At 31.8% G+C, this 23,014-nt stretch overlaps 3 protein-coding genes across 4 annotated transcripts; all 3 read left to right on the plus strand.

The window, feature by feature from the left end:
* The first annotated feature begins 370 nt into the window (after positions 1–370).
* Positions 371–1,208, plus strand: LOC115988689. The gene has a single exon (XM_031112288.1). It carries the CDS (start codon positions 574–576, stop codon positions 994–996), a length of 423 nt encoding a protein of 140 aa, XP_030968148.1. The 5' UTR covers positions 371–573; the 3' UTR covers positions 997–1,208.
* A 129-nt stretch (positions 1,209–1,337) lies between these two features.
* LOC115988688 (F-box protein At5g07610-like) lies at positions 1,338–2,998 on the plus strand. The gene has a single exon (XM_031112287.1). The coding sequence runs from the start codon at positions 1,971–1,973 to the stop codon at positions 2,748–2,750; it is 780 nt and encodes a 259-aa protein (XP_030968147.1). The 5' UTR covers positions 1,338–1,970; the 3' UTR covers positions 2,751–2,998.
* Positions 2,999–9,384: 6,386 nt separating this feature from the next.
* On the plus strand, positions 9,385–17,650 carry LOC115989647. Of its 2 annotated transcripts, XM_031113446.1 has the most exons (10): positions 9,385–9,728; positions 10,277–10,819; positions 10,908–12,302; positions 12,393–12,717; positions 12,862–13,120; positions 13,224–13,440; positions 13,641–14,005; positions 14,542–14,676; positions 15,361–15,437; positions 17,573–17,650. In XM_031113446.1, exons 1-9 carry the CDS (start codon positions 9,618–9,620, stop codon positions 15,431–15,433), a joined length of 3,423 nt encoding a protein of 1,140 aa, XP_030969306.1. In that variant the 5' UTR covers positions 9,385–9,617; the 3' UTR covers positions 15,434–15,437; positions 17,573–17,650. The 2 variants fall into 2 exon arrangements, with proteins under 2 accessions (XP_030969306.1, XP_030969305.1); XM_031113445.1 differs by lacking the exon at positions 17,573–17,650 and having other exon boundaries at positions 15,361–15,946.
* The last annotated feature ends 5,364 nt before the right edge of the window (positions 17,651–23,014 follow it).

Consider the following 23,014-nt stretch of genomic DNA (forward strand, 5'->3'; position numbering starts at 1 on the left):
TTCACCACTTTAGTTATTGAGACTAGTGATAATATATCAAAGTTCAACATCTAATAGCATCCAACCAATCCTTAGGATAACCTGCTAGGATTTATTTTGGTAATTTCTTAATGTGTATGGGAATGCCTGCACATGTCCGGAGATTAGTCATGTCTAAAAAGAATAATGAACAACTTATTAAAAAAAAAAAATCGCAGACATTGGTCTGAGCACTGAGCTGCCCCAAAATTTCTTGAGCCTTGTCTTTCAGATTGGGCCCAAAACCAGTCCATGGGTAGCTTCTTTATCTGTGAATCCAACTTCAAAACCCAAACCCAAACCCAAACCCAATTACAAATTGGCAAATTGCTAATTGTCCAGTGTCCACTCCACTGTCCTGTTCAGAAGTGTGCAAAATTCTGATTCATCCCCAATTCACGACACAGCTTACAGTATCACCCTTCACCTTATCTTCAAAAACCCCATTTCTAGGGTTTTTGTCCATAACCACTCCCCTCTCCTCCAAACAACCAAAAAGGCAAAAACCCATATCAGGGTTTTCACCAAAACCCCTTTATTTGAAGCCAAAAAGAAATGGAAAAACCAGCAACCCCAAATGCACTACCACAAGACAAAAACGGCAGCGCCCAGAAGAGAAAGCTGCTAAGCGCGCAAGAGCTAATATCCCAGTATGAGTCCCAAGGGCTTGACTCACAACAAGCTTCTATCAAGGTCATAGAGGAGCTCCAGAATGCCCTCTTCAGGGTCATCTCCTCTGGGAGAAACAGGAAGGACAAGCTCATGATTGAGACTTCCAAAAAGATTGATGCCACAAACACAAGGCTTGCTGTTCTTGACATGAAGGTTGATTCCAAGCCTGGGTTTGGTGAGACTTTTGCTATTGGGGTTGCTTCTGGTGTGACCTTGAAAGGGATTGGAAGTGTCATGCCTCATGTTCTTGAGGGTCTTGCTCAGATTTGGAATTCTTTTTGGAATGTCAACAAGTCTTCACCTTGAAATTATTATTGGATATGTTTCTTTTTGTCTTTTTTATTTTTATTTTTTGGGTTATAAATTTTCACTATGTTTCTTTAGACTTTTTTTGAGTTTAGTTGAATTTGTTTGTAGGGGTAAAGTGATGGAAATGTTATTGGATACTCCATTGGGATTCTGTTTGTAATGCTACAGAGGCCTTATATCCTTTGATTGAATTTGGTTTTGTGATCAAATTCTTTTATAATAACTCTTTTCCTTTTCAATTACTTTACGCTTTTATTGGATTTAACACTATTCTTGATTTTTTTTTTCAAAGCTAAAATGAAGAGAACCCAATAACTTAACAGTTTGGCATTGGCTAACTAGGACTTCTACAAGTAAAAAAAATGGGAGGAGTTAAAGCTCAATTGGCATTGGCGTTGGCCCTCTTCTTTCGTCACTGTACACTAGACTGGAGGAAAAGGAAGAATTATAAAGCATTGGTCTTTTATTATTATTATTCTTTTTTCTTCTTGTTAGACCTTGCACAACATGTTTAGGATCATTGTATTGGACAGAATTGACAATTGCCGACTTTCCTTGGCCTAGCTTCTCTAGGCAAGAACATAATCTCGTTTGGGACCCTCAAGTCGAAAAGTCTAGTCAACTACGCAACATAAAGAATGGCAGAGTCTTAATCCTACCATCACCAAAATTTCTAGGAAGCTACTTTGACAACTTAAGCCTTAAGGTATGAAACTACATTAGTAACTTCTATGAAATTTGATAGTCAATCTCAAGTATTGTCTCAAACTATTCTCTTTCTCTTTCTTCTTTTATAAATAACTTCTCTTGGTTCTACGTACAGAAACTCAAGTAAGAATAAGAATACTTTTATTCCTGTTGTATCTGATTGATTAGTTTTTTCTTGTCAGTATCTCTTTTTATTGGACTATGACCCTTTTGTTTAAAATCAATTGTTTATTTATTTCCTTACTAGTTACTAATAGATTGATATGATATGGCAATATAAGCCACTACCTAGACCTGCATGCAATACTGTCAATGGTATTAGCATTGCATTTGATCCTAAGCGTTCACCCGATTACAAAGTTATATGCATTTGTGGTCATGATTTGTTAGCAAAACATTGCCAAATAAAGATATACAATTCTTATGAGGGTTGCTCTTGGAGAGATTCAGGAAATCCTTTTGTTGTTTTAGATGAGTTTTTGTTTAATAGAGGGGTCTTTTGGAAAGGTGCATTACATTGGGTTGGCAAGGGAAAGTTCTCACTTGGTTTTGATGTTGAGAGAGAGCTTTTGTTTACAACACCAATGCCTCCAATTCCAGAGGGTTGGGCAGAGAGAAGGTTGGGATATTTTGGTGAATCAGGAGGCCATCTATATCTCATTGAGATTTATGGCCCTCAAACAACCGTCTTTGATGTGATGGAGATGAGTGGTGATTATTCAAGTTGGTTTGTAAAGTACCATGTTGATCTTAGTGGACTTGCAGCCCAGTATCCATCTATGATAAGGTACAATGTCCAGGATATTCATCGTTTTGTTTTCTCTGTCTTACATCTTGTTCATCGAAACGTTGGACAAAATGAAGAAGAGGCAATCTTGGTGCTTCATATTCCTGGCAAGCTGATTCCATACAACCTTAGAGATAACACATTGATAGATGATTTTGACTTGTCACCACATCCGATGAGCATGGAAGAGAATCTTGGATTGAGTTATAGGTGGGAATCTGTTCATCCATTTAGCAACACTCTATGTTATATTTGATGATTGTATAGAATTATTTGCTCTTTGTTGTCTTCACAATTGTAGTTTATGACTGCTTCACAAAAGAAGCAATAATGGTCGATCATTTCCTAGCACAAAGAGAGCTACTTTAAGAGAAAATATCTCATGCATCGGATATAGGCATCCTTCCTGTCATAGCATAGGAGTCTCACAAGGCTGTGGAATTCATATACTATGAGAGGGAGGATGCATGTATATAATCGTTGCACCTGAAGAAAGCTGGTGTTATATAAAGTTAAAAGCAAATTTTATATGTGTTAGGGACAAGAATTACATTTCATTACCATGAAATTTTTAAGTTTTAATGGATTAAGGACTTTTACAATATCATTAATGCAAAAACCAGTTTTGCGCAAAACTTCCTGTGCTGCACTTAGACATATTGGTTCTTGTTGTTAATCCAATATTGTGCATCTACAACTTCTGAGAAGACTTCCTTCTGTGATGGAAGGAGGTCCATCTTAAATATTGTGAATTTTGAGAGGACCAAAATTAAGTATTGGTTTGAAGTTCCAATTCAAGTTTTTGCTAATATATGCAATGCTCTATGTGACTTGGGAAACTTTTTGCGGCTTAAAATTTAGATCACATGCTGGCACACCCTAGCAATATAGTAACTTTCCCAAAGATTAGACGCATTATCATCCAATAATCAGTGAATAACTTGATCAAGCAATGTCATTTTTTAATCAATTTAATGAATCAAATACTTAAAAAATTCAGAAAGACATATTACACATGAATACCCAAGAAATAGTGCTAACCTGGTCGATTTTGTTGCCTTTTTGTAATGTCTAGAATTAACCTATCCAGTTTAGGTCCCATACTACTGATCACAAACACTGTATCTTTGATTTGAAAAGCTAATTTTACGCTCTTAAAATTAATTTTAAACTAGAAAAGGCCTCAATATAATTGTATAGACAAGGCTGCTAAAGCTTCAAGAGTTAAAGAAGTTCTTTGTGTATTTGGATGTAGCTTTTTGTTGAAAGTTTATTTGCTTATTTGTTGAAAGTTGGTTAATGTATAGTTGTTGTACCTTAAAAATGAGGCTTTAAAAGTTGTACATACACAAGCGCTCTTACGTCTGGGGATGATTCATAACAGGGGATGATGGCATGACATCCTAATGTGCCAGCAACCTTTCCTCAAACAAACAAATGATAGAGTTGAAAATTTAAATCCAAACAAATGCTTAACAGGCTTGCCTGTATACAAGAGCATTGCAGTCACTAGTCAGCGATTCAGCATTATGTCAAGTTTTTGTATGTAAAGTGACAATGTTAGAATCTTGAGACCTAGATCAAAATTCTAGAGTTGTCAGTTTACTCTCCATTAATGTAATTTTTATGACATTAAATTTGGATGAGCAAATGGTAAAAAATTGTTTTTAAAATGTGATTTGTAAAAAGGTAGTTGGTACTTTGATAAAATATGTGAAAAGTACTTATTTTTGCCAATTGAGTATTTGAATAATATCCAAAAATCTCCACTGAAATGCTGTGGTTGGACTTGAATCCTGATCTCTTTCTTTTTAGAAAGACAAAGAAGTGTCACTCAACTCAACCCATTCACCACTTGTTTTGAACTTTTATATATTGCTCGATTAGAATAGGTTCAATGTTGATTTCAAGAGGTGATCTTGCCGCTACCTTTCTTTTGGAGAAAAAAAGAAAAGTGCTAGGCGACATTTTGAACATGGATATGCTGATCCGTCTAGCACTACTTTAAAATAATCATAATAATAATAAATTGTATTTTATTTTATTTTCTTGTATCTTATGATTTTAATTTTAAAAAACTTGTTAAATATACTATAATTCGTGAAAAGTTCAATAAAAATTCAAACTGTATGAGATGACAAGTTTTCAATATTTCTGATATCTAAAAAACTCATGCCTGGAAAGTTATTGGAAATTAGTTGTTATTTTTATTTTTATTTTATTGATAATTCGATTGTTATAATGAAAGGAAGGGATTCGAAGTTTTGAACTTGTTATTCTTGAAAGCATCAAGAGAGTTGAGTTACAAGACTTTGGACAAAATTAGATGTTAAATCTATAAGTCTATTGAATTTGAAACTCATGCATGGAAAGTTATTGGAAATTAGTTGTTATTTTTATTTTTATTTTATTGATAATTCGATTGTTATAATGAAAGGAAGGGATTCGAAGTTTTGAACTTGTTATTCTTGAAAACATCAAGAGAGTTGAGTTACAAGACTTTGGACAAAATTAGATGTTAAATCTATAAGTCTATTGAATTTGAAACTTCCTAAATGACCTTTGGCTTTAAGTCAATTGGTACTTTTAGATGTTAAACCTTAATTTTTTTAAAATATTTTTTTGAGAGGATAGATGTTAAACCTTTAAGTCTAATGAATCAGATATATTTATATTGAGATTTTAGTAATACAATGATGGGGTATGCCCTTATTGGAGGGTGTAAACAAAAAATATTACACAAAGTCCTTATAAAATTCGTTTCTCACTTAAAATATTTGTGTGTGTATATATATATATATATATATATATATATGTCACATTTATAATTGTTTCTCAAAAAAAAAAATAAACGTCACATTTATAATTAATTTATAGGACTCCTATAAATTAATTATAAAATGTGACCCTAAAAATTCCTTGTGGTTGTCTTTTGCATTGTTAGTTTAAATTCCCAGGATTTATGGTCATTAATTAATGAGTTATAGTCTTTTATTATTATTATTATTATTCTTATTCCAAAATAGGTAAAGTTATTAAAGTCGGTTTATTGCCCATCTATATACTATATTTGAACGTGTGTGACTTTGAGGGCAAGTCGGTGCAATTTTGAGGGAGTGTTTAGTGTTTTGTTGTGCAGCCTTCCTCAGCAGCAGCAGCTCTGATGAAACAATAGCAAAAAACACACAGGTCACTCTCTAAAAGCTTCCATTACTTTTTATTTTTAGCACTGTGCCATTCTCTGTGATTTTTCTTTTGTTTATCGATAGTTAAGAGTCGAGGGATTTGAACCCTAAATATTTCTGTTGGAAACACTTAAAAGTGTGAACTAGTTGAACTGTTGGCTCTTTGGAGTGTAATTGTTTTTCTTAGTACTTTTTTTTTTTTTGTTTTTTTTTTTTTTTTTTTTCGGTGTTATTTGAAGGTTATTTTGTAGGTATGGGAATTTAAAAGGATGTGTCATTAACACCCTATTCCTAAGATAACACCTTAGGAAAGACATTAACCGATACTTTAATATTAGGTATAGGACACCACTTGATACAAAATACTTAATAGATTTGGGTTCAATTATGTTATACTAATTCCACAAATTCTTTAATTTTTCTTTACATAAGACTTTTAGCACACTTATCATTTTTAATGTACTAGTATAATTTTTATACCTATAAAAAAGGTATAATTTTATATATAACATAATCTAATTATAATAAAAACTTATATAATAATCCAAAATGAAAGCTTTTAACTTTTTATTTTTTAATCCTCAAAAAAAAAAAAAAAAAAACTTCTACTCTCTCTCTCTCTCTCTCTCTCTTTATTGTTTTGTTTGTTTTATTTTAGGACTTGTTACTTAAGAATTTGAAAACCCATTTTTCCATGCTATCATTCTAATATGAGTTTTTTAAATTTAATTTTTAGAATTTTAAATAGTGTTAATTTTAATAATTAAAATTTACCATCTTTAGTCTAGACAAATATTGATTAGATTAGGTTTAGATATTTTTGAATTAAATTAGGTAAGTTAGTTTCTACAAATTCTCTAATTTAACTTTTTCTGTTTATTAATGAAATATTTATCATAGATAAATATATTATTTTGTCAAACTTTCTTCTGCATTAAACTAGTTAGCATAAGTGATCTAATATATATATATATATATATATATATATAATTTATCATAAATATAAAATTCTATAAAACTTTTGCTTGATATTATAATATTGTGCCATATACACTTTTGAGGCCTTAAAATTATACATGTTATGATTTTAGTATAATTATTTTAATTGAATTTTATTCTATACTATATATAATACTATATAAACTGTGTGGGGCCCAATAATTTAAGGGCCAGGCTCAGTTGCTCCTGGAAAATCCGAAGGCCCAAGCCGAGGAGAGCTGTGGCCCAAGCTCTACAATACAGAGCACAAAACAGTTTTGGGAGACAGCCGAGGACAGTTCAGTCCTCGGCAGATCCAAAATCCCACCGGAATAAAGGGGTAAAACTGGTATAGGGACGAATTTGTAAGGAGATCCAAAATATCTTGGGGGAAGTTATCCTTACTACCCTTCCAGATAAGACTCTGCACCTGACAGAGCCGTACTCTGCAGCCTTATCAACCATCCCCAACAATTCTGGGATTAGACTGATGGGACAAATATCAGTCTTGTAAAGATTGACCCTACACGTGGACGAAGGACAGTTAACGCAGACGAGTATAAAAGAAGAAAGTAAGTAAATCTAAAGGGGGATCCCATCCCACCTCCAAAAAAGAAAGACTGAAAAAAGTCCATCGTTGGGTAACCGGGGTAAGACCTCAATGGTCCTCGGATCACCTCCGAGGAGTCCCATCCCATAGGGTGCGACGCCTTAGGGCTTAAATGTTCAAGCCCAAATCCTTTTTTCTACATGAATTCCTCTAAAACCATGACCGGGCATCGCCCCGTGACTAGCGGCTATCTTTTCAAGCCCACTCTCTACAAATCATATTGTGAGGGATCTTTCATATGCGAGCCCAACATCATTATTGGGCCGCAATGGAATTGTGTCCTTACAAACTGTCTCAAAAAAAAAAAAAAAAAAATACTATATAAACCATTTATTAGAATCTTGATACATTATTTAAAGATTAAATTCTATAAGGATGTAGTGTAAAATCCAAGTTTTACTCCTCCAATCTCAATATGTCATATCATCATATTACATATTAAAGAATAGGTATAACCACATTTTATCAATTCTAATATTTATTTGAAAATACAACTTACCTGTGAGTTTATTAAGATATTATTATGTGTTATAGGATGTATTAAGTTCTAAGTAAAATTTTGATATAACAATATTTTATTAGATAATGTAACACATAAGTTTTACATTTTTATACTCTATCATTACCAAATTTGAACTCTTTCTTTAAATAACAGAATTATTATTATATTTTTCATATAAGAACACAATCATAATAAATGTGTATTAATAAATAATAACTACAATAATTATCAAATTTTGCAACGGAAAAAAAGAATTTTATATATTTTGTAAAAAAGAAATTTTTTTTAAAAATCCGTAAGTTTTGCCAATGATGTTTTATTATTCCCGGAAATTCTCACATCTCCAACTTCATATTTTAAGTTACATCCCTAAACACCGTTCCTTGGTTTAACAAAACAGAAGTGTCTACTAGAGTAGTGTCGTGCACTTCATAGTTCATAGCAAGAGGACCAATCCCCCACCATTGTTGTGTCGTTTTGGAACTGCTCTACACTCTTCAAAATACTTACTTGAACTTTGGGATGGACTACTATATGTGGATGGTACATTTCTCTCTCTCTTCCTTTGTTTTTTTTTTTTTTTCTTCAAGAAAATTCAAGTTCATTTTTTGAAAAATAAATTATTTATGAAGAGCTGTAACGGAACGAGTAATGGATTGACTTGCAAGTAGTGGGTCACTTTTGGTTAATAGATATAAGAACAGTAAGATATGCTTTGAAGAAATGATCATGACTAATGAACATTCAATTAGATAGAAAGATAAATTTCGACTTCTTAGAATATATCAACAAAACAAATCACAACTCATCTTAATCCAAACTAATATATACTCGCTAACTGGTTTTGGTGGATGAGGTCAGTTGCCAGTAGATGATGACTCCAAAGGGCCCTTCTTTAGAAAGGTTAATACTTTATTATTAAAAAAAAAAGGATTTTTTTTTTTTTTTTTAATTATTTGATCACACAACGAATCTTTATCATTATTTCCCCAATAATAATCAAATAAACTTTATGCATAAGCTAGACTCATCTTTTTCATGCGTTTTGCTAGAAAATGTTAAATAATTGGGACTTTCATTCATATTTTTTAATAGATAGTATAAAATTTGAAACCTATGGGGTCCCCTTCCTCCATGATTATTGTTCTTTATAGGGCAAGACACCAATGGATTCTCTTTGGTGGAGGAATTTCTCTTTACCATTATGCTAATACACTAGTAGGTTCCTTTTTGTCTAGGTGGAATTTGAACCTAGGTCTTTTATTCGAGGATTAAGGACTTTATTAGTTGAACTTGTTGGAAACCATGTTAGACACCCATACAAGTGTAACAAGTAGGGTTAAAGACTTGACTAGTTGTGCTAATTGGATACCATATTAGATGCCCATACAAGTAAAACAAGTATTGCACTATTGCGTGGTAGTTCTATAGACAGAATCAAATATTGTGGTGCAAGGAAGGTGGCAGGATACAAAGGGTAGCTTGCATTCCCACCTTAGTCACTTTCATTTGACTTGAAGTCAATGTCTTCTTTTACACCTTTTTTCCTGATAATATACCCTTTCCTTGGTTTCTTTTTTAACGTTTTCTTTAATCTTGTTTTGTATTTCCATTTGCTTTTGCTGACATTTTTAAGGAAGCAATGGAAATTCTTACAAGCCAAAAGCATGTTAGGAATTTCAATTTTTTCTTACTTTCATAGTATCCTGTATATTGGTCTTTCTTTTGAATAACTTCTTCCTAGCTGTTCCTTGGATGCTAAGCGAACCTTCATTATCTCTATTTTGAAGGGTGTGTGAGATTTTAGCCATTGACTGACCATACAGAAGAGAAGAAGAAACTGAAAGAATGGAGAAGACTGTGCTGAAGAAAAACTTTGTTCGGGGTAGAAGCTTAATAGATTTGGTATTCTCTTGGTCTATCAATGATATTCTCAATGAAGATCTTTACAAAAAACAGGTTTGTACACCATGAAGCTCTCACCCTCCTCCTCATTGTAAGAAATTAAATTGTAACACTTGCAAATTGTAGGGTACTATTGATTTCATTAAAATTGTTGTTGGCTAAATGTCAAAATATGTGTATAACCAAATGAATATTACATCTGAGCAAAACGGGTATTATTAATTTCGCAATTCCTCTTTTTGGGGGGCTTTTATATACCAATAGAAAGTATGTTGTCACGTTGGGTTAACAGTGAGTTCACATTTTGGGTTAGTGTGTTAGTTCAATTTAGGAAGTAGAATGTGTTATGATTAAATATTATGGTATCAAATTGTTAGGAATGACACTAAGTTTATTTATTTTGATCTAATTTATCTGGATACTTAAGACATGATATTGATGGTAATTTGTATGTGGTACATATTATTTCTTTATGAAGTTCCCATTTCAGGCAAAGATATAGCCTTGCAATCATGTCCAGAACTTGTTGATCAGATTTGTCCTTGTACTTACTTTTCTCTCATGAAAATTGCAGTCTTTACCCTGACTTTATTTACTAACAGGTGAGACAGATTCCACAGACATTTTCCTCCATATCAGAATACATGAATTCATTTATTTATCCACTTATTGAGGAAACACATGCTGATTTGTTATCAAGCATGTCAACATTGCCTCTAGCACCTAGCTGTGTTTTATTGTCATTGAAACAAGCTCGGGAATATGAACCACCCAAAGACTATTTTTACCATGTTACAATTAAAAGTGTGAGTGAATTGGAGAATAATAATGGGACATATGAACCTATGGTTGGAGACCTTATTGCCTTGACAGACGTAAGACCAAAATACATTGAGGATTTAGACAGACCCGACAGACCCTTTCTTGTTGCTTTAGTTCAAAGGGTGAAAGACGACAATACTATTACAATATTAGCCTCAAAGCCTATCTTGGCAGAAGAACAAGAAAACAAGAAGATGAAAACTCTTTATGCTGTTTTCATGATAAACATGACAACAAATATCCGTATATGGAGAGCATTGAACTTTGAGCTGGAAGGTGAAAACATAGACATCATTGGAAAAGTGCTGCAACCAAACTCTGCTGTAAGAATTTCAATCATTGCTTAATTTAGTGTGCCATATTGATGTTTTTGGAAACAATTCTCAGAACCTTTTTATTTACTTCTTGTAGGAAGCTAAAATATGTACTACTTGCATTTCTGAAAGAAGTTGCAGTACTGCCTATGCAGATACGAGGTCCATAATTTGCTTTTATGATTTAAATGACTCCCAGAAAGATGCAGTTCTTAGCTGTTTGGAAACTAGGGAATGCAAGCATCAGAATACTGTTAAACTAATATGGGGCCCTCCGGGAACTGGGAAAACCACAACAGTTGGTGTGCTATTATTCTCTCTGCTTAGAATGAAATGCAGAACTCTTACATGTGCCCCAACGAATACTGCAGTTTTGGAAGTGACACAGCGCCTTCTAAAGAATGTAACACAGTCACTTGAATATGATACCTATGGGCTTGGAGATATACTTTTATTTGGAAATAGGGAGCGAATGAAGATTGATGATCGTTATGACCTTCTGGATGTATTTCTTGATAACCGAGTTAGTATACTGTATGAATGCCTTGTTCCATCAACTGGTTGGAAAGATAGCCTATTATCAATGATTAGTTTGCTCAAGGACCCTAAAAGGGAATATCATTTGTATTTGAAAACTAGAAGAGTGGTAGAATATGAGGAGGATGAAAATGATGGTATATCTGAAAATAAAGGGATAAATGTTAATCAAGGGAAGGAGATTGATGATCAATCCTCAAAAGACAAGAAGAGCAAGAAAAATTTGAGGAAAGTTATCATTCAAACCTTAAATGAAAACAAAAACAAGAAAACACAGAAGGAGACGAGGCCTTTGTGGAAAGAAAAGAAATTAGCGCACAAGGAAATAGAAAGTAGGGATAATTCTTCCCAAGATAAGAAAAACAAAGGACAGGGAACTGATGAATGTGACACTCCTTTGACATTTGAGGAGTTTTTACAGAAGAGATTCAATTGCATTTCAAAGCGTCTGACATATTGTATTGAAAATTTGTATACACACTTACCTACTTCTTTTATTTCATTAGTGGTGGTAAAGAAGATGATTAAAGCTCTTGATTTCCTCAAATCTCTTGAAACTTTGTTGTGTGCTGTCAGTGTTACTGACAAAGGGTTATTAGAGAAAGTCTTCAGCAAGAATGTAGGAACTGGACTTGGTCACTTAAGAGAGTTGAGTATTGTGAGAAATGAGTGCCTTCGTGTACTTATATCTCTTCCTCAAAAATTCCCAGTTCCAGATTTTGAAGACGAGTATGATATAAAAGAATTCTGCCTGCAATATTCTTGTCTGATTTTCTGCACTGTATCAAGCTCTGCTAAATTGCATGAAGTAATGGCTGATCTGGAACTACTGGTTATAGATGAAGCTGCTCAGCTTAAGGAATGTGAATCAACCATTCCTTTACGACTTCCTGGAATCCGCCATGCTATTCTTGTTGGGGATGAACGGCAATTGCCTGCGATGGTTAAAAGCAAGGTTCAAAGTTTTATTTTTATGGTTCTCTTGTTTTCCTTGTTTGTCTTTAAAAATTATCAATGTAACTTCTTTAAAATTTGCTATTACTAGATTTCTGAGGAAGCTGAATTTGGAAGAAGTTTGTTTGAGAGGCTAGTATTGCTAGGACACAAGAAACACCTTCTTAATGTCCAGCATAGGATGCATCCATCCATAAGCTTATTTCCAAATAAGAAGTTCTATGAAAATCAGATTTTAGATGGCCACAATGTCAAAGGAGGAAGCTACGAGAGGAATTTTCTTCAAGGGAAGATGTACGGCTCCTATTCTTTCATAAATGTACCACATGGAAAAGAGGAATTCAATAACAGCCATAGTCTGAAAAATATGGTTGAGGCTGCTGTAGCGTCTGAGATAGTTTCAAGCCTTTTCAAAGGTATGTCTAAAGTAGCAACTAATCCTAGTCTTAATTTTGGCAAAATGTTGTGCTAGGAAATTTAGTTATGGTTAGCTTGATCATCAATAAGTTAATGAGTATGATAACAATCAATTTCTTTTGTTTCTCCTTTCACTCCTAAAGAATCAGTTCGCACAAAGAAGAAGGTCAGAGTTGGTATCATCTCACCATACAAGGCTCAAGTCCTTGCAATTGGAGAGAAGGTGAAAAACTACAGTGCAGATCCTAATGATGACTTCTCCATTTGTGTTCGCTCTATTGATGGATTCCAGGGTGGTGAGGAGGATCTGATAATTATCTCTACTGTCAGATGTAATAAGAATGGAATAGTTGGTTTTCTTAAAAATCATCAAAGAACAAATGTGGCACTAACGCGTGCAAGGTAACAGATAATGTATACGGTATAGACTTCACTATGGTGCAGCTAAAACATTTTCTAAGAGTCTGGTGGTTTTGCAATTAATAGGCACAATTTTACTTTGCAGGCATTGCCTTTGGATATTGGGAAATGAAGCTACTTTAACTAAAAGGTGCACTATTTGGAAGGAGTTAGTCATTGATGCCAAGAAACGGAGGTGTTTCTACAATGCCAATGAAGACAAGGGCTTGGCTCAGGCTATTACAGTTGCCTTGGTTGAATGTGACCAAATGCACATTTTATTCAACATGGATTCTTCCCTGTTCAGGAAAGCAAGATGGAGGGTATGCTGATTTTTACTTGTTTTTTCCTTTTAATATTTCTAGTGATACATCAACAACTTACTTTCTTTACTATTCTATTTCTCTTTAATATTATTATGTAAAAAAAAAATGTGTATGAGGAGGTGGATCCTCTTTTCTTGGTTGTGTTGCTCATTAGTTTTAAACATTTTGTTGGACCCTCTCTTCATTTCTCAATATAGGTCTCCTTCGGCAATGATTTTTTGAAATCTATGTCAAGAGTTAAAGATGCTGAGACCTGTAAAGAAGTGCTTACTTTATTGGAAAATCTTGCAAATGGTTGGCGTCAATCTCTCAGGAAGAAAAACCTCTATGTCCATCATGGAACTTCTTCCCAATTATTAGAGCAGTACAAGGTCAAAGGTTTGCTGCATCTTGTTTGGACTGTAGACATTCTCAAGGAAAATTCATACTACATTCAGATTCTGAAGTTCTGGGACATTTTGCCATTAGCTGAAATTCCAAAACTAGCAAATCATCTTGATGTCTTATTTGAGAACTATACTTTGAAAAAGATGAATCGCTGCAAATACAAATGTCTCGATGGGTATGTGCTTTATTTGAATTCATTCTTGTTACTATTCAATTTCTCCTTGTAAAAATTACGAGCAAAAGGTCAAGTGTTCAATTATATGGTCTTCTAGTTAGATTTTCTGCTTGGAGGCAACATGATATAACATGCCTTATGATTGAAAAGTGTTTATTCCAATTGGTACCCCCCTCCCTATGACAAGAAGAGGAGGGGGATGGGGGATTTTTGGTAGAATTTCCTCCGTGGGAGAACTAGGTAATTCCATTGAGTTACAAGGCTCTTGGCTTAACCAATGGAATCTATAGATTAGACTTTTAATGGTGGTTTAAACACTTCTTATTTATATATATATATATATATATATTTATATATTTTAAGAGAGTGAGAGAGATTTGTTTAATTACTATTTAGGTAGGGCATTGTTGCAGAAGACGTGCCTTATGCCTGCAGGATGTGGAAGAGGAAATAAAAAAAAGAAAATATTTATGGCAATATCTCAACTACAAGGATTTCCTTTATGGAGACCTAACAGCATTTTTTATTTGCTACAGGTGTTTAGTTGTTCCAATGCGATGGCCAGTCAACTTAAGTAGTTGTCCTGAAGCTGATCCTTTATTGTCACTTTCAGAACCATTAGCTTCACTCAGTCTCAGGGATGAGTCAGAATCATCATCTACTACTTATAGGTGAGTAACATCAGAAATTATCCAACTAGTCAATTTTTCTTACTTTAAAATAGCTTTAAACAGATTTAAAAGAGTGTAAGCCAGTTTTATTCAATCTAAATAGTCACTTAGCTTGTGAAATGGGAGTTATCCATGCTGTTGTTGTAAGGAAGGTATAAATTTTAACATCAACAACATTTTCTGTTTTGCTTTAGGTGACTAGCACTGCTTGCAAAAATTATAATACTGCATATAAGGTGACCAACAAATTCTCATGCTGGTGATGAAGAAATCCTTATAGAGGACTAAAAATTATGCCTAGATACAGATACACACTGTTTTCTGTTCTTCAGAGTATTAGATCACGTACTTCTTTTCATACTAAATTTGTCATTATCAATATGGTTCCTGATTTGTGACAGTCTGAACTCCCACCAGAATCATGATTCTTGCTGAACTTATTTCTCCTCTATATTAACAGATTAACACAAACACACACACACACACACAAAAACTTTTTTTTTTTTTCCCTTTCTTCTTTCTATTTTGCAAATGATATTGAAAGTTTCAAGCTGCATAATTTGATCTTGATGTGTCATGCTTCTCCTTCTTTTTTCCTTACTTTTCCCCCTTAGTACAAGACATGCATGTTAAGTTGAAGGTTTGATTGTCAGACTGATTGTTTTTCCCATCAATGATTTCCAGAAATAATTCAAAGTACACAATGGGGAGAAGTGTTGTTACAAATAGGTGGCCAAGAAATTTGCCTAGTTACTAATCAGGTACATTTACCTTTTTAATTGCATAATTGCAGAGTTCCTCAGTTTGCAAAGATACTGGCATAATTATATTTCTTCTTCTTGTTATAAGATGCCTTTGAGAAATACAAACTAGGCAGGGCAAGGTGTACATTGGAAAAAGCTCATTCATCTGATGTATACATATTTTCTCTTATTGTGTGTGGGTACTACGGAGGATACGTATTATTAGATATTGCCACTTGTTGGGCATTAGGCCTACGTATCACATGGTCAGCCAATGCACAAAAATGTTGACTTGAAGGCTGGAGCACAACGATGTGGAAATATTTTTTTGGTTTACTTGGGCAATGTTTCCAACATATATCCACACACACACACACACAAAACCCTCTGTTTCCTATCTTTTTGGCAAGGTGGTATTATGTGTAATCCTTACATTTAGAAAGTCACAATGTTTGACATGACCAGCAAATACAAAATTAACACGGCATGGTTTTTTTGGGTTAGCATTCAATGTAAATGGATTCATGTCAAAGCAAATCGGCATGCTTTAAGCCTTCAACAAAATTAATAAATGTGTCAAATTTGTGTTAATTTATTTAACCTGTAATCAACATGAAATGACTCGATTCATATAAATAAATGTTATTTTTATCTAATAAAAACCTCTTTTCACTTTAACTTTCTTAACTGTGTATTGAATGGGTTAAATTGGATTGTGTGTTGTGTCAACCTGAGTAATAAACAAGTTATGTTAGGGTTGAGACGTTTTGACATAATTATTGAAATAGGTTAGGTTAGAGTTAAGTTATGTATTTATTCACGACAAACAAGATCTGCTAGCTTAAATTGCCGCCTTTATTTGCATGCAACATATTTCTCACATGGGATGGGTCCAATACTTATTAGGCTCACCTCCATATGAGAAAGATGTTGCATACCACCATTACACAAAATAATAGTAAATCCATTTATCATAAAACATAAGTAAGTTTCTAATATCAATTCTCTAAAAGCATTTAATTAAGCAACTGTAACATGTAATACGGTGCTACACGAGAAACATCATTTTAGGGAGAATGGCTTGAAATACATACATGAATAAAAAAAAATGTTGGTCCTTGCATATTGTTCATGTAGCACTACATTACATAAATTAATTGCAAATCAACGTGTTCTCTCCCCAACACCTTATCCTTTATCAAGAGGCTGAATTAAATTAACTTCTGAAAATTTAGTAGACCTATGTATAATAAACGAACCATGCTTAAAAGTATAAGTGCCAAGGTTCTACACTAGTATGTTAATCATTGTTATTAAGTCAAAATGTACAAAACTAAAGAGACCTATATGGTTTTGCTTAAATTTCCAATCAACCTTACTTAATACGTTCTAGTCAAGAGACGTGACTCGTGAGGCTTTACATTTTAGATACATGTATTCTATCAAACTCCTTTAAAAAAATTTAGTTGCAAGTTAGGACAATCTAACGGTACTTTAAGAATTGCTTTAAACTCTAAGCCCTCCCATGCAAAAGTTAGTTCAAAAGAAGAGAAGGTTAAAAAGACAATCAATTTTGACTGGAATAGGAAATATTTGCGGAGTCATGCTCCTTTTACCATTAGATACTTGGAAAATAGTGAGCATATGCATCCAACAACAATAATAAGGAAAAGAAAAGAATGTATCCACGAAAACTTAGGAAGCTAGTTGTTACTGTAGTGGCCTATTGAGGCTTGCTGGTATTACTCGAGCAATTGAGGTAGAAAGAACATATGAACATATACGCATAATTTCATACATAATGACGTGTATATAAGTATATTGATGATAAGTATACAGATATTAATACAAACACATATTTATAAAGACACTATTATACATACATATACAAGTGTTTTGTGTAAGTTCTTGTTTGTGCATGTTTTTAATTAGTATACATTCATGCATTTCCATATGCGTACATATGCCAATAAATATTCGTATACTATCACCTGTCTAAGTATAAATATCCTCTCTGCATCTCCAACTTTATCATATTCTTTCAAAATAATTCCCTACAGAAGCAAAATAGTGATAAAACATATACAATTAGTCCAGTAGTACTTCATTTCAAAATATCTAAAGACTACTTAAGCATAACCATCAATCAGCAGGAATGAGAGGGAATCATAACCAATAAAGAATTTATAATGGGGCATGGTGAAGAACAATGTAATATCCTTTCTGTGGACGGTGGATCCTACTTGATGAACTGCATAACCAATCTTGATAGCTTACTTTATTGCTTTTTTAATGATGAGAAACCTCTTCCTAGGAGGGCCACTCTACCACTATTCTAGTAAACCCCAGATGAGATACACGACCCCGCTCTCAAGAATTATGTATCAAATAATCTTGAGACTCGAACTAGCTTGAGACCTCAAGAGGAGTTCCCATGAATAGCTTACTTTTAATACAACTAGTTAGTCTAGTAAGTTGTCCGTACGATGCACGGATAATATTGTAATATTTTATGTAAATTTGTTTTTAGAAAATATTATACATATATTATAGCATATTTATTATAAAACTTTATTAATAATGAGTTTATTATAAAAAGTAACAATTATAAATTGCACACATCTATCTATTACAATTATTTGGTTCAAGTAATGAGCAATAATTAAAACAACTTTGAAGTAATATTGTATAATAAAAGTTGATAATAGCATATTAATTCATTCTATATTATTGAATTTTATTATGTGATGTAATAAAAAGTTTCATTAAGAAATCTTTTTTTTTTTTTTCTCCAATGCTTTGGAGTAATATTGTTATTGCGGTATGATGACGCTTGTTATCATCATTAATTTCTACATCTTCAACATTGGAAGTTTAGTCCGTTTATATTTGTTCAATTTTTGAGCTTTCATCACTTTTTCCTTTTGTTGCATCATTTGTATTAATCACTACTGAATTGGCATCGAGAGATTCTTAATTGTATCTTACAAAGTTTGGACTTTGTCGCTAAGATTTTTTTTTTTGTAGATATTTGCATTTATATTAAATTTCAATGATATAATATTTTTTGTAAAAGTTTTTATTTTTGTTAATTTTGGAATAGTGCGACAAAAAGAATTAATATAGCATATTGGATTGTGTATATATCTTTTTCTTCCATACCTTTTTGTCATTTGAAGGTGCATCAAAAATCTTAGCAACTATGTAATTTTCAAAACCATCTTTTAGATTGAATTCATTTAAATGAAGTAGGAAAAATTTAAAAAAAAAAAAAAAAATCACATGGGATTCCTTCTCCAATATCAATAGTTTTACAATAGTTTAAATAAGTTGTACCTCAGTTTATTCTTCAACAAGATCTCTTGTAGATTTATTTATGATTTTCTCGGCATCTTGATCAAATATCACAAAATTTGTTTTGTCAATTGCATCAAAAAGTTCAATTTGATTCCTGTATTTGAAGTAGTTTGCAAGTGTATATATATAGTAGTTATAGTGAGATAAATATATTATAAATATTTGGAGAGTATGTAGTTAAAGTAAGTGCCTCTAACTTTGGAACAGAAAGATTTGTTTTTGTTTCACATTTTGTACACCAAAATAATTCTGCTTCTGGTTTGACATTCATTACACAAAGTAAGCACAAAATGTAATATCAACTCATTGTTGTATCAAAGTTACTTATTGTTGCAATACCCTAATAGTTCACATCTTGCAATGAACTTTGAAATTAATATATATTATTTTTTTTATTGTAAATAATATGATGTATTATTATTTTTTTACGTAAATGATGAGTATAATTTGAAATGATCCACAAACTTGTTTTGTAGGATCTCATTCAATGCATTTTATCTTTACTATTGTCTTCATATTATTTAAAGATAAATTCTCCTATGAAATTTCTTTTGCATGTATTTTTGGTATTTCTTGTATAGGATCATGTTTTTGACCATTCCTATCATTGAATTTTCTTTAAGAAAATATTAAGTTAATGGCATTTTGTGAGATAGTATATGTTATTTATTAGACTTTTTTTGTTACTTTTAAAAGGTAGTCAATTTTGTAGTGAATAACTTTTGGTCTAATTAGTCAAATTGTCAAAAACAACCCATATTTTATATAATAGTAAAAAGAAGTTACTAAGTTATATTGGGTAACATTAAAAAAAAACTTTAAAAAAAGAGGTAAAAAATGCTAAATTTATATAATAGTAAAAATAAGTTACTATGATCTATTGGGTAATGGTAAAAAAAATTGAATGAAATGAGGTAAATAAAATTTGTTAAATGCAACATTAGAGTGCCACGTGGCAGGACCTTTATATAATACTAAAAATAAGTTATTATGATCTATTGGGTAACAGTAAAAAAAACTTAATGAAAATAGGTAAAAAAATGTTAAATGCAACATTAGAGTGCCATGTGGCAGAACCTCATATATTTTTACATTATATGAGGTCTCTGCTTTTATATATATTGATTGATTGCATACAATAATAAGACTATATATATTAATAATGATCTATATAATATCTAAATATTGAAACATAACATTTATTGTTACGATATTCATGTTGAGCAACATCTGTGTATCATTTTAGTACATTTCAGTTTATTTCAATTGTAAAATCTATTAGTAAATAATTAAATGAATTAATTTAATTATTTTGTCCAAATCTATTAGTACATGAAGTCATTTAAGCCTTTTTTTTAAATGAATATTAATTAAACAATATGATCTTATAAATAATGTATCCTATGAATGTTGTCATTTAAATTTTTAATAGTGGTTTTGTTTACTAACTAAAAATTTTAGAAAGTGACATGATTGGTTAGTTTTACATCAACAACATAATAAATAAATTCCTAATTATTTTTTAGTAATACTATACTTAGTATAAATTTTACTATATATAATTCATAAAAATCTATATAACCTATATCTATATAATATTTAGAAGCCAAAGCACTTATTATTGCAACACTTTTTTTTTTTGTTTGATACATGATAGAAATTTTACTTTAGTCTAATCTAAGTGTGCGTTTGACTCCAAATTAAAAAGCCAGCTTATTTTACTATACAGTTTATTTTTGCTACTATTCATGATCCCACTGCATTTTTTGGTACTATTCATGGGTCCCACTGTATTATTTCAGCTAACTTTTACCTTTATCTACGGTACTTTTAGCAAAAAATTTTCAGGTTCAGCAAAATTTTTGGTACTATATGTGTGTGAAGTTTTCTCATAGAGACTTAAACCTTGGCTCTTACTCCCTCCACCCCACAATTCTACTCTAGTTTGTCTTATTCGGTCCATTCACTCCACTTTAGTCCTATTCAGTCCACGTCAGTCCATTTAGTGTACTTTAGTCCACTTCAATTTAGTTTGGTCATCATCGGTTCATTTTGGTTTACTTTGGTCCATTTCAGTCCATTTTGGACTAATTGGACTATAAATTTTATTTTATTTTATTTTAGAGTTCAGTTGGACTATAAATTGATTCTTTTTGTATGTCGCCTTTTCTAGTTTTGGTCTCAAATTTTGTTTCCTAAATTTTTTGGTTGAAAAGTATGAAATCCATTTGGGTGAGACTCTTTAGTTTTTAGTTAAAAATGTAAACAAAAAATAGGTATTAGAAATTATAGATATGCGCCCTAAAAAAGTAATAAAAACGATAAATATTAAAAAATATTACATTAAAATTCTAGTTTCAATAATATAGCATTATATTTATATTTTGGAAAAAAAATGCTACAATACTAAACTTATGTAATAATTTAAACTTAATGTAACATGTTATATGTGTTTTATGAGTTGGGGTGTACATTTACTTTCTTCTCTATCTATATAAAAAAAATATAATTATATAATTTAAACATTTTTATTGAATTATGCTTTTCACACACACACATATATATATATATATATATATAACTTTTAAAAATAGAAAATATTTTTAAATAACATGTGCACTATTTTAAATTATTTTATTATAAAATAATTATATTATATATTTTTTTTTTTCACGCATAATGTGAGTTTGTGACCAGTAATAATAAAAGTTAACTAACTTGCATACATTCTTCGGCCTTTGCCTCCACCGACAAGCAAGTTCCTAGGTTATATTCTCTCGTATCATGCATTACTAGCTAGTACTACCAGTAGGTCCAGTACCCCATTTTTTCCGTATGCAATATGCAATCAACAAATCTTAAATCTAAATCCCTCTAGTCCACCTTGACTGATCATACGAAAACCTAATCTATGATTCAAAAAGTCTTAAATCATTTTTTTTTTTAAAAGTAAATAAGTATTTTATTAAATAAGACTAAACATAAACGAATCTAAAGAGTTACAAAAGGATAAGTAAAGAAGGACAGTGATTCTAAAAACTAATTAAATAATGATCCGGTAGCAAACAATATTATCAACTACGTGTCTAAAATTTCCATTTCTTTATAATACGACACTTACATTCTTGTCTTAATGTCTATATTAAACACAACAGAACCAAATTCCAAATATTCAAAGAATACTTGTATATCTAATTCTGCTGACCAAATAAAAGGTTGGTGACCTTTTTTGGTAGCACCCATTGAATGGATGAAAAACAAAGTTTCACAACTCAAACACAACACTGTAGTGTAACAAAAGATGATCCACTATCTCCTCATTATTGGGCACGTACATGTACAACCCCATCATACAAACTTATTTTCTTTCTTAATTAGAAGAGTGTTGTTTGTTACACGTGTAATAAGCCTAATCAAAATATTGCAATTGAGGACCCTCTCGTCCCATACTATCGTCCATACAAAGAAAGAGACCATCTCAGTCTGAGTCTCACTCTCTTATTCTCAACATTGTAAGTCTCTCTTTCTTTTTTTTTTTGTTTGGTTAGAAAAGTCTAAGGGTGCGTTTGGTAGGGTTGTTAAACAACTCATTTTCAGTTTTTAAACAATATTACACACTTTTTTCACACATTTTTTCACCTACACGTATTTCAAAAAACTACAAACAACATTACTCAAACTTCTCTACCAAACGGACCCTAACTAATTGGGATGTTAATATAATTCTTTTTAATAAATATGATAAAATTTGCAATCCATTGCGTTAACTCCGTAATAATTGTCCTTTATAAGTAATGATATCAAGGGAGTCAATGCTGTACTAGAAGTCGTTTCAGTTTAGTCTGGGAACAATATATTTCAGTACCGGTTAATACCGGTGTATCATTTCCAAGTTATTGCAAAATTATATATATATATATATATATATTAACATTTAAAACAAATAAAATTTAGTAGCCTTTTAATAATTTTACTAGTATTTTTTTGTAATTAATTATATACTAATTAAGCTTCTAAGTTATATAAGTAGTAAGAGTCTGTGTTGAGATTTTCTTATTTTGCTGCAACTGAAAACTTTTTACTGAAAGTACTATAGATAAATGTAAAAATTAACTGAAATAGTATAATGAGATTTATGAATAATACCAAAAAGCACAGTGGAGCTCATAAATGATAGTAAAAATAAATTGAATAATAAAATAAGCTAATTTTTTAAGCAATGTCAAACGTAAATTAAA

The sequence above is a fragment of the Quercus lobata genome, chromosome 5 (genome assembly GCF_001633185.2).
Source record: "Quercus lobata isolate SW786 chromosome 5, ValleyOak3.0 Primary Assembly, whole genome shotgun sequence".
Taxonomy (NCBI): Eukaryota; Viridiplantae; Streptophyta; class Magnoliopsida; order Fagales; family Fagaceae; genus Quercus; species Quercus lobata.